The sequence below is a fragment of the Ostrea edulis genome, chromosome 7, assembly GCF_947568905.1.
Source record: "Ostrea edulis chromosome 7, xbOstEdul1.1, whole genome shotgun sequence".
NCBI classification, from domain to species: domain Eukaryota; kingdom Metazoa; phylum Mollusca; class Bivalvia; order Ostreida; family Ostreidae; genus Ostrea; species Ostrea edulis.
Genome location: NC_079170.1, coordinates 730,451 through 742,827, shown reverse-complemented (window position 1 = coordinate 742,827; position 12,377 = coordinate 730,451). Strand labels below are relative to the sequence as shown.

Genomic DNA, 12,377 nt, shown 5'->3' with positions numbered 1-12,377 from the left:
AGGATGCCAGTGTTGTATCGTTCATATTCAGTTGATATGTTGACATTCTCACAAAGATTCCACAAGGGTGTTGTAATCATTAGCGGATTTACGGGGGAGGGGGCAATGCTTTCCTAAGAAAAAAAAATTAATGCAATTCAAGAACAAAAATATGAGTAACATAAAATTAGATAACTAATGAATATCATGTTTAAAAAAAAATATTATCACAAACCTGTTATTTTATCGAATCACACTGTTTATATACATGCCAGTTTAAGTTTCAATTGGACAAGTATAGTTACATGTAAACATTCATCAGAACATAAAACTTAGGGATGTCAATTTTACTCGGACGCTTTAGTCGAGCGATAGTCAAGTACACAGTCAAAAAACGGACTGATATGGTACAAGTGTACCTAATTCATGCATGAGTCATACCTCGGTGCACCTTGATAGCCAAGTACACGGCAGGGGACGAAAGGCTGTCGATAACCGTAATTAATCCACCACGATAATTTTTATTTGATATGGAAATGCTGTACAAGCAACAATTAAAATGTACGTGTACTCAGGCATAAAAAGAATCATGTAAACATATGTATAAGGGTTTTTTTCCAATGCATGTACAATATATTCTTGTTCAAAACCAAAAATAATTTGGTCGACAAATATTGGACGAGAGCCTATTTCTAAGTTTTGTCTCCCAATTGTCCAGTCGATGAAAAAAATTGTCTCTGAAGGCACGAACAAAAACTCACCAGCTAGGAATGCCATCAAATAATTGGATTAATGCCATCAGGGTACGAGTTTTCGGAGAGGTAAAGTTTTAATTCACAGTCGCGAACATTCTCCCCCTTTTCGGGAGATATAGCTGTAAGGATTTATGAACATTATTTAAAAAAGCTATTCTAACAAGTACTCGACTGTGAAAAATAGTCGATGATCGGTATGACCGAGTGATTGTCGAATACTCGATGACATCTCTAATAAAAATATTTGAAAAGTATCAAGTGAGCTTCAAAAGATGATAAACTCACAAGTGCTAGAATATGTATATCGGTCAATTAAGAGAAAACATCAATACTGACGAAAGGTGTGCATAATGAATTAATAAAAGAAGAATGTAGCCGTGTTCATTAAAACTCTAGCCCAACTCGCTGAAACTCCTGAATTGTAGAAAATTTTTAGGCACTTTCTTGGTAAATGAATTGCTTAGGTTTTTAAAATCTATGATGTGAGTTTTTCTGCATTTGAGTCCGATTTGTGTTTGTCATTCAATCGTTACAATATCTCTCTGTTTGAAATTCACCCTGGTGATTATGCCTTCAATTACTGGCTAGAACAAAATTGATGATGACATTAGGCTACATTGATACAGTATAGATAGTGTCTCGGAAAAGTTTTTGTGAACTTCAAGACTGATGTTGATATCAATTTATTTTTCATGAAGAGATTGAATCTCGGTACATAACGATTCTGCTAAAAACATTAACATATGCATGAAAGGCGAATATAACGAACAGTGATCAATCTCATAACTCCTATAAGCAATACTAAATAGAGTTGTGCAAACACGGACCCTGAATATACCAGAGGTGGGATCAAGTGCCCAGGAGGAGTAAGCATCCCCTGTCGACCGGTCACAACCACCGTGAGCCCCATATCTTGATCGAGCAAATGCATATATCCCCGATTAACACTTTATCTGATGTCAAATTGAGAATTATATAAACGAATTATTTTTCCTATATACTTCTACCTTTCGGTATATAAATACAGATGTCACCCATCTGTCATTGAAAAAAGATGCTAGACACAAAGAGCCAGTAGCATTATGAAACAGGGTTGGATGAAGTTTAGAAAATATGTTGTGTATTATAAAATTAGATTAGTACCAACAATACTATCAATAACTTTTACGCCCGATGTCATTTATATGAAAATACAATAAAAATGATAATCGTAATAATAATGATAATAAAAGAAATTGTCGGCTTTCATTACTGTACTCATTTTAAAGTTCATATCCCCATGCCTTTGAATTATTTCTGTTGTTTATTTTCCATTTAAATATGCTACTAACACATCTTTATTATTTATCGGGGATGCATTTATGTATTCATGTTTAATATACTTTATAATATATTCATGTTTATTAACAATTCGCTCATTCATCTATTTACTCCTGTTTTTTTCTTCTTCTTGTATTATTATCTGTATGCTTTTATTTAGTCAAATTATTTATCTTCTTATGTGTTTATATTTATTTGATATGTCAGGGACAGATCCAGGATTTTTTTTTAAAAAGGAAGGGGGGGGGGTCTACCATTAGTTTTGATTTTCAAGGGTGGGGTCACCTTCAAAATGTGTTATTCGTACTTTTTAAAGCACAATTTTCTGACGAAAGCAAGAGGTCCAACCGGGCCCCAAGACCACCCTCCCCCTTTTGTATTTATTTTATCTACAGTATTTATACTATTCATTTGTCTACTGTGTGTTTATTTCTTTTTATCTACTAGATAGCTATTGTTCTTGTGTATGTACTTATACCCTTGTATTTTTAATTATCCACATTTATGATTTATCTATATGTTTATTCAGTTTAAATTAATTTATTCATTTTTACCGCATATCATTTTAGTTTTGAAATATGTATTTGTAATTCAATGATTTAATTGCTTTTCATTTCTAATAACACCATTCCCTACTAGGAATTTATCCTTGAAAAACTAGTTGTGATGGTATTAGCCTATAGATTTGCTTAAAAATTCCCCATAGGGCACCCCATTAAGAAGCTTGAAAGAGTTGTCTCCCGTCAGATTTTCCCATGGTTACAGTAAACTACAGGGTTTAAATTCCTACCATTTAAAACAATATTTTAATCAAATAATTATATTTTAGCTAAAATAAAGCATTGTTTACAATACATGTATTGTTTTAATGAGAACAAGCCCCAATCGTAACAACTCGGCCATTCCGTAACCGACAGGCCGAGCGTGTTCCGATTGGAGCAAACCCCCGTGAGCCTAAACTCCATTGTTATGAAGAGCTGACTAATTTCGTCAGCTTGACAGGCGACGTCATTCCTTATGCAGGAACTGAGGAACAAAGATTTTGGAAAGTGTTCACTAGGCCTAGTGCGTATGTTTACTTAGGAAACCTTAAGTGAAGTACATGAAATTGCTTAATCCATTTAATATTAGAAAAAATACCATAGCAAAGTCTCATAATTTCACAGCTTTGAAACCAGTATATTTATATGGATCTATTTTTATCGCATTGGAAATTCCCTATCTTCGATCACCGTAACCCGAGTGAGATTCGATAAATAATGTGATAATCAACATTAACATTGAATTCATTACTGTTTGATTCGAAACATGACAAAACACATTTAAACTATCAAATTTCTTGCCCAATTTAACCACTTAAAACGGTAATCCGGAAAATTCTAGGCAAGTTTCAAGAATTCAAAATCATCAAATAAAATATGGCGCCGCACATAAACCAACACGAAACTAATACACAATATTTCTCAGATAACGATATAACCGTATATAAAATATCATCGTGGTTCAAGAGTGGCGCCCGTAAAAATTTATTAAATAAAGTTTAGAATTTCTATAAAAAATAGGTATTTTTGACATACCGCATCCGGTTTCAATGCATATAATTACGCTCGTGCTGTTTCCTGCACAAAACTCGATATGGAAATTAATAGTATAATTTCTAATTAAAGTCTGGCCTAAGATTTCTTCTATAAATATAAAGTTTTATTTTCAAAGATTGACAGGGCCAAATCATGCAATTTTGGCTTTAGTCCTTTCTGATCATGTACAATCTTTCATTTCTTTTTTGGTGTCGTCTCCACCATTTTTTGCCTTCAGCGCTTGACTGATCCTGATTTGATTAAATCATAGAAATAGGTCATTCAAGGAATGGGGATTTCCGAAATAAGATCAAATTGTTTTTTACTTTTCGGTAGTTAAAAAAATCGGAGAAATTTACGTTGAAATCGGAGAGCGGATTTTAAAAGTAAAATGCGGAGAAACTTTGCCGAAATCGGGGTAGTTGGCATCTCTGCAGGGGTCATGAAATTTCAGTTTTGTAGAGACTTTCCTGCTCTACATGACTATGCATACATGTACATGTAGTTTTTCTTACAGATGTGCAGTTGTAGAATAGAAGATTATTGATAGTTGGTCAATTTTTGCCTCACCCCTAAGGTCCTGAGGGCACAGGGGTTTTGAACTTTACAATTAATGTCCCAAAGGTGTTTCATACCAAATATGAAAAGAATTGGAAAGGTATTTATCAAGAAGTTAAAAATGTTCGATAATTAACACTGACCATTTTATAGCCCTACCCTGATAATAAAACCATTAGTTACCTGTCGGATCATGAAATTTACAATTTTGGTAAGGAACTAAAGATAAAATTTAAATATTTTACACATAAGCACTACATACCAACTTTGGCCCTACCCTAGAGTCAGAACCTCTACCCTGGGATTAAGAAATTTACAATAATGGTAGAGGCCTTCCTGCTCTGCATGATTATGCATTACGTTGGTTTTTTTTTTTAATGATGTGCGGTTGTAGAAAAGATGATTTTTTAATATTTGTCAATCTTTAGCAGTTTCTGCCCTGCCCCAAGAACCTGGTGGTACAGGAGTCCTGAAACTTACAATTCATGTCCCCTTGTCCCAAAGATGATCAAATTTGAAATGAATTGGATGAGCAGTTATCAAGAAGTTAAAAATGTTTAATTGCTGATGCACACATTTAATCAATATGGCTCCACCAAAAGCTCAGCTCCTGAGATCATGAAATTTACAATTTTGGTATAGCGCTACCTGCTCCTTCTAAATATATATTTAGATTCAATAGCATTAAAGGAGATGTTATTAGAACGGACCTCTACCTCTGGGATCATGAAATTTACAATTTTGGTATAGCGCTACCTGCTCCTTATAAATATATATTTAGATTCAATAGCATTGAAGGAGATTTTATTAGAATGGACCTCTACCTCTGGGATCATGAAATTTACAATTTTGGTAGAGGCCTTCCTGCTCTACATCACTATGCATATAGTTTTCCTTACAAATGTGCAGTTAAACAGAAGAAGATTTAATTTTAAAATTTGTAATTTTTAGTAGTTTTTGTCCCACCCCGAAGGCCCCGGAGGGTGCTAAAGTCCTGAAATTTATATCCCCCTTGTCTCAAAGCTGCTTCATACCAAACTTGAAAAGGTAGTTATCAAGAAGAAATCAAAAATGTTAAATTGTTAATGTACAACAGATGAAGACCAATAGCAATGACTTGGGTGACCTAAAACAATGGAATACTTGTCCTGTGAAAGAAATGCAATTCTTTAGAGTAAATTATGAACCATATAAAATGAGAGCTATATAATTCCACTTTTTAAAGAAACTAACACTTCCCAGGATACCAATTCTTTGTGGTAGATGAGAAAAGTGAGGGGTACCCCAATATTTTATGTCAGGTACATTTATATTTGAATGAAACTGGGCTACCCTTTAAAATAAGAAGATATAATGTTAAGGAGGTATGCTACACCAGAGAAATTTGATGTAGATGAAAAGTGGAGGATATGTACAACAATATTTTGAAGTTAAAAATTTTCAAATTTACTTTATTTTTTCAAAAAATACAGTTTTAGTAGAAGGTACTCTAAAAAAAAGTTTAAAACCCCTGCTGGACTCGAACCTGCGACCTACAGTTCTACAGTCGGTATTCTAACCTACTGAGCTACTCGGCTAGGTATTTAAATGGAAAAGGAAAAGTCAAATATTGCTGATATCGATTTTTTCATCCATGTTTTTAAAGGAAGTCAGCCATTATGACGATGTAGAGTACTACCTTAACATAACTGGAAAATGAAAATCGCAAATACAATTTAGAGTGTAAGACAACAATTCTAATCAACAAATGGTATGTGAATTGAGTGTTGTTTACCCACCTTCGTGTGCATTAAGTTGGTAATGTGGCTTGTCTTAACAATGTCCTTCAGTTTCGCTGTCTTCTCGTGGGATTCTTCCTCATCCAAACTTTTTACCTACAAAGTGTAAATACAAGTCAAACAATTAGTTTACTTACAAAGTTTAAGTTTCACGAGTTAGAAAATGAATTTTCTTTGATTTGATGAAAATTAATAACTTCTCCTATTGTTACAATAGTATGATAATTTCATCTTAAAATCAAAAGATGAAAATGAGTTATCCTTTTCAGCTGTCTATATTTACTTAATTTTCCTTTGTATAACTTTACATGATGCTGCCAAGCTACATGTAAGAATTACGCTACATTTAGAAAATCAAACACACTACACTGCTAAATTTACAAAACCAATCTGATTATAAAATTATCCAAGCATAAGGGTATACCAGATGCCACTGTCTGAGATGGTCCAAACTTCCAGTAGAGGACACTGACTGAATCGGATGGACATCCGGAGGAACAGAAATTTCTATGTCTGAGGGCGATTGCTGGTTTACTGTCACCCAAAAAAAAAATTCTCATCAATAAAATTTGTTGGTTTACGTACAAAGCGCCATTAATCCATGTACTATTCTTTTTGATTGATATAAATTCCATAGATCTAAAGATTAATTGTCCAAATTGGTGCCGAGACCAGGATATAAAAGATTTTTTAAAAACAATTTTTCTAACCATAAGGGTCCTCGTCTTCTACTGTATGCTCATCATCAGGAGAGAACTTGTACATCAGGGCCATACGACTGCCATCCAGAACATTGTAGTGTTGAAGCGTGTTACGGCGAACCGTGTTCTCCTTCCGTTCACTCGTCTGGTCTATGTTGCTCAAAGGAAGACGACCGCTCTTCCCAGCCATCCACTCTACAATTTGTGCAAGATGCATTGACCAAACTTGACAATATTTCATCTTCACTGTAGTCATATTATGGTGACAAGTTCACCTGTCACTAATTAAATCTATTTGTCCAAGAGTTAGCAACATTAAATAACATTTCTTCTGCAATATGCAAGTGCTCTTTCCTTCCTGAAAACTAACTTTGAAATAATTTTCATACACAAAAAAGATTTTCAGTATATGTTTGCTTTTATTTATTTACAGGCTTTCAAGTGATATTTTGCAAAAAATAAGGGCCATTTTTAGGGCAAAATTTTCAAAAAATAAGGGCCTTTTAAAGGATTTTTGAGGGCTTTTTAGATAAAAACAAGAGGTACTGTGAGCAATGCTCACTAAGAATACCCCCCGCTTACCCCAATCTCCCAAAGGGTGTTGGTAATAGGTATAAACTACCTCTTTTCTGAGTGTAAAAAACAAATGGCATGACAAACCGAACCATATTGCTACTTCGATGTCCAGTGCACGTGACCTTTGACCTTTTGACCCCAAAATCGATAGGGAACATCTTCATCCCATGGGTAGTCCATATGTATGATATGGTGACTGTAGGTGGAAAGGATAATGCTTTAGAGCCCGGAAACCATTGCGTCTACAGACGGACGGACAGACGGACAACCCGATTCCAGTATACCCCCCCCCCACCCCCCACAACTTGTTGCGGGGGTATAATCATCATTAATATTTTGAATGATTTGCATACCACATTGCGTTACTCTCTGAGCGCAGCCATTTCTAAACAACGAACGCAGTCATTTCTAAACAACTTTTAAACAGTAGCTGAAACATGGAATTTTCATTGGATAAGCGTAATGTAATGCAAACAGAGTTGTTTTCTCCATCCGCTAAAGGGCGCCACACAAAGCTACGAAAATCGTACTAAATCTGCCAAGGGTTTGTAGAGAAGGGAGCAGATCGTAAACCCTTGGCTAACGAAGATGGATACATCATAAGATATAAGCAGTCTATGCGAAAGACATCGGACCGTCGGACCTGACCGATGCGCAGTGCCTCAGGTCCGATGTGTCATTTTTTACACCGGACCGAAATGTCCGATGTCTCAGTATTCGGTTTTAAGCTTTATTATTTTGATGCGGAGTCAATTAAATGTTTGTTATAAGTAAAAAATATCACACAAATCCAAATACGTAAATGAATGTGATTAAACCGCATGGACCGTCTAAAGTATTATGCGGGAGGGATCCCTGGTATAGTATTACTAGTATAATAAATAAGATTCCCTTGGTTTTGCATTTTCACGTGTTTCTCTTTTTTACATTAGGTTTTTCGGTCTGGCAAAATTTGGTTCGGTCCGGTGTGTTCATTGATTACACAGGACCGAATGTCCTGTGTGGTCCAAAAAACTTTCGTATAGACTGTATAAGTAATCAAAATTTTGACTTTTTGAGTTTATTCTCAGTTTATGGTCTTTCCTCAGGCCTGGTAAAATACCCCAAGATTTTTTTTAAAAATCAGATAACCTAAGAGTGAATCATACATGAAATGTCACAAAAAATATACATTATTCATTGTCCTTAATTTGTTCATATGGGTATAAATATTTACCAACTTTAACAACCAAAATTATTTGATGAGAAAAGGATGAAAAGTTTTAAGGCAATATAAACAAACCAAGAAATGTTAGTAAAACAGTAGGCCCCCCCATGGTGCATAATTGAAAAGGGTTAAACACATGAATCATTTAATTGATAGTCGTGCCAAACCAATTCAAGATATTGAATAGACAATATCTTCCCAGGTCCAGAGTGGATTGACCCTTGGCTTTTGACCATGTAACTTAACAAGAGGCCCAAGGGCCTAGAATCGCTCTTCTGATAAATTGTACAACCCCACCATTTCTATTCTTAGCCTCTTAGTATTCTAAATCTTTAGTTAAATCCTAAGAATTCAAAAAAAGTAGGTCAATGTGACCTACTTTTTGGTTTACACATTTTGAGAACCCAAGAAATATCAACTGACAAAGTTTGATGACTTTAAGCCAATTAGTATCTGAATATTGAAATATAGCTGTCAAATTCCAATCGTAGGTCATGGTGACCTACTTTTTGGTCAGCGAACTCCGAACATGCAAGACCCATCAACTGACAAAGTTTGATGACTGTAGGTCAAATAGTATCTGAAATATATAAATATAGCCGTCAAATTCCAAAAGTAGGTCAAGGTGACCTACTTTTTCGTCAACACCCTTCAAACATGCAAGACCCAACAACTGACAACGTTTGATGACTGTAGGTCAAATAGTATCTGAATTATATAAATATAGCCGTCCAGTTCCAAAAGTAGGTCAAGGTGACCTACTTTTTGGTCAACACCCTTTGAACATGCAAGACGCATCAACTGACAAAGTTTGATGACTGTAGGTCAAATAGTATCTGAAATATATAAATATAGGTGTCCAATTCCAAAAGTAGGTCAAGTTGACCTACTTTTTGGTCGAAACCCTTCGAACATGCAAGACCCATCAACTGACAAAGTTTGATGACTGTAGGTCAAATAGTATCTGAATATATAAATATAGCCGTCAAATTCCAAAAGTAGGTCAAGGTGACCTACTTTTTGGTCGACACACTCCGTTGACTCAAGATGCATCAACTGTCAAAGTTTGATGATTGTAGGTCAAATAGTGTCTGAAATATAGTAATTTAGCTGTCAAATACCAAAAGTAGGTCACGGTGACCTACTTTTTGGTCGACACAAACCGAAGACGAAGACGCATCAACTGACAAAGTTTGATGATCCTAGGTTTTACAGTGCCCAAAATATGCATTGAAAATGTGAAATTTGAATATCTGCAAAATTCAAAAAGTAGGTCACTGTGACCTACTTTTTTTTTTATAAATATGTTTGAAGGCCTCAAGATGCATCAACTTACAAGATTTGATGATTCTAAACCTCTCGGTATTTGAAATAACAACTTAAAATATATCTATAAATGATAAGCCATAAAATTCAGAAAGTAGGTCACGGTGACCTATTTTTCAGTTGACGCATTTCAAGGTCCCATGATCCACCAACTGACAAGTTTTGATGATCATAGGCTTCAAAGTGTCCAAGATATGCATCAAAATTAATTTAAAAATAAATACCTGCACAATTCAAAAAGTAGGTCACCGTGACCTACTTTTGAGACAACTTGACACAGGGTCCTAAGATGCATCAACTGTCAAAATTTGATGATCCTAGTCCTTATAATGGTTAAAATATCTAAGATTTAAGGAATTTAAAAAAATTTTAAATTTAGGTCAACTTTGAAGTGACCTTGAGACCACGCCCTTTGCCCCAGGGTAATGCCTTGAACAATTTTTAATCTACAACATATCCTCATCCTTATGTGTAAGTTTGGTGATAATCTGCCCTGTGGTTCTTGAGAAGAAGATTTTTTAGCAACCACTACTTTTGTTTGTATTTTCCTGATTATCTCCCCTTGTTAAAGGGTCACATCCCTTTATTTAGTATGTATGAAAGCCCTTGGGCCAATGATACCCTGTACCAAATTTGAAAGAAATTGGCCAAGGGGTTCTTGAGTTATAGCCCTTTTTCTAAAAAGTTTACGCACACCGCACAAATGGCCATAGCATTAGCTCTTTGAGCCTTTGGCTCAGAAGAGCTAAAAATCAATAGGGGTCATCTACTCCTTATGATGATGGTGTCATTCAAGGAAATCATTCTTAAAATATAGGAGACAAAATATTACCATGTCCAGTTTGACCCTTGACCATGTAAACCCAAAATTAATAGGGGTCATCTTACTTCTTATGATGTACCAGTACACTAAGTTTGATGTCTTTAAAGCAAAGGGTTTTCAAAATATTGAGCAGACAGTATATCCCTATGTCCAATTTGAACCTTGACAGTGTAACCTCAAAATCAATAGGTTTCATCTACTCCTTAGAATGTACCAATGTACAAAGTTTGATGTCTGTCAAGGAAAGGGTTCTCATGATAATGGGCAGACAATATTTTCCTATGTTTAGAGTGGATTGACCCTTGACCTTTAACCTTTTCAACTTACAATCTATAGGGGACCTCTTCTACACATAACCAACCCACATATCAACAAGAGATGTTTGTAAAACACATATGCCCCCCATGGTGCAAAATTGAAAAGGGTTATACACACACACATCATTTAATTGAGAGTAGTATCATCAATTCAAAATATTGAGCAGACAATATCTTTCTATGTCAAGAGTGGATTGACCATGTGACCTAAAAATCAATAGGGGTCATCAACTCCTGAAGATGTACCAGTGTACCAAGTTTGATGTCTGTCAAGCAAAGGGTTCTCAAGATATTGAACGGACAGTACATTCCTATGTCCAATTTGACCCTTGACTTTTGACCATGTGACCTTAAAATAATTAGTAGTCATCTTCTCCTGAAGATGTACCAGTGTACCAAGTTTGATGTCTGTCAAGCAAAGGGTTCTCAAGATATTGAGCGGACAGTATATTCCTATGTACAGTTTAACCCTTCACCTTTGACCACGCGACCTCAAAATCAATAGGTGTCATCTTCTCCTGAAGATGTACCAGTGTACCAAGTTTAATGTCTGTCAAGTAAAGGGTTCTCAAGATATTGAACGGACAGTATATTCCTATGTCCAATTTGACCCTTGACTTTTGACCATGTGACCTTAAAATAATTAGTAGTCATCTTCTCCTGAAGATGTACCAGTGTACCAAGTTTGATGTCTGTCAAGCAAAGGGTTCTCAAGATATTGAGCGGACAGTATATTCCTATGTACAGTTTAACCCTTCACCTTCGACCACGCGACCTCAAAATCAATAGGTGTCATCTTCTCCTGAAGATGTACCAGTGTACCAAGTTTAATGTCTGTCAAGTAAAGGGTTCTCAAGATATGGAGCAGACAGTATATTCCAATGTCCAGTTTGACCCTTGACCTTTGACCATGTGATCTGAAAATGAATAAGGGTCATCTGCTCCTGAAGACGTACCATTGTACCACGTTTGATGTCTGTCAAGCAAAGGGTTCTCAAGATATTGAACGGACAGTATATTCCTATCTCCAGTTTGACCCTTGACCTTTAAACATGTGAGCTCAAAATATATAGGGGTAATTTTCTCCTGAAGATGTACCAGTGTACCAAGTTTGATGTCTGTCAAGCGAAGGGTTCTCAAGATATTGAACGGACAGTATATTCCTGTCTAGTGTGACCCTTGACCTTTGACCATGTGACCTCAAAATCAATAGTGGTCGTCTTCTCCTGAAGACGTATCAGTGTACCAAGTTTGATGTCTGTCAAGAAAAGGGTTCTCAAGATACTGAGCAGACAGTATATTCCCATGTCAAGTTTGACCCTTGACCTTTGACCGTGTGACCTCAAAATCAATAGGGGTCATCTTCTCTTGAAGATGTACCAGTGTATCAAGTTTGATGTCTGTCAAGAAAAGGGTTCTCGAGATAATGAACGGACATTATATTCCTATGTCCAGTTTGA

At 35.6% G+C, this 12,377-nt stretch overlaps 1 protein-coding gene across 3 annotated transcripts in view; it reads right to left on the bottom strand.

Moving 5' to 3' along the window:
• LOC125655395 (plexin-A4-like) overlaps positions 1-12,377 on the bottom strand; it is a 197,262-nt gene that overhangs the window by 20,895 nt on the left and 163,990 nt on the right. For all 3 annotated transcript variants that reach the window (XM_056142959.1, XM_048885664.2, XM_048885665.2), the window contains exons 30-32: positions 6,678-6,863; positions 6,392-6,501; positions 5,968-6,063 (exon numbers count right to left, since the gene is read on the bottom strand). In XM_056142959.1, the coding sequence (XP_055998934.1) occupies positions 5,968-6,063; positions 6,392-6,501; positions 6,678-6,863 (392 nt within the window). The remainder of the gene's footprint in view (positions 1-5,967; positions 6,064-6,391; positions 6,502-6,677; positions 6,864-12,377) is intronic.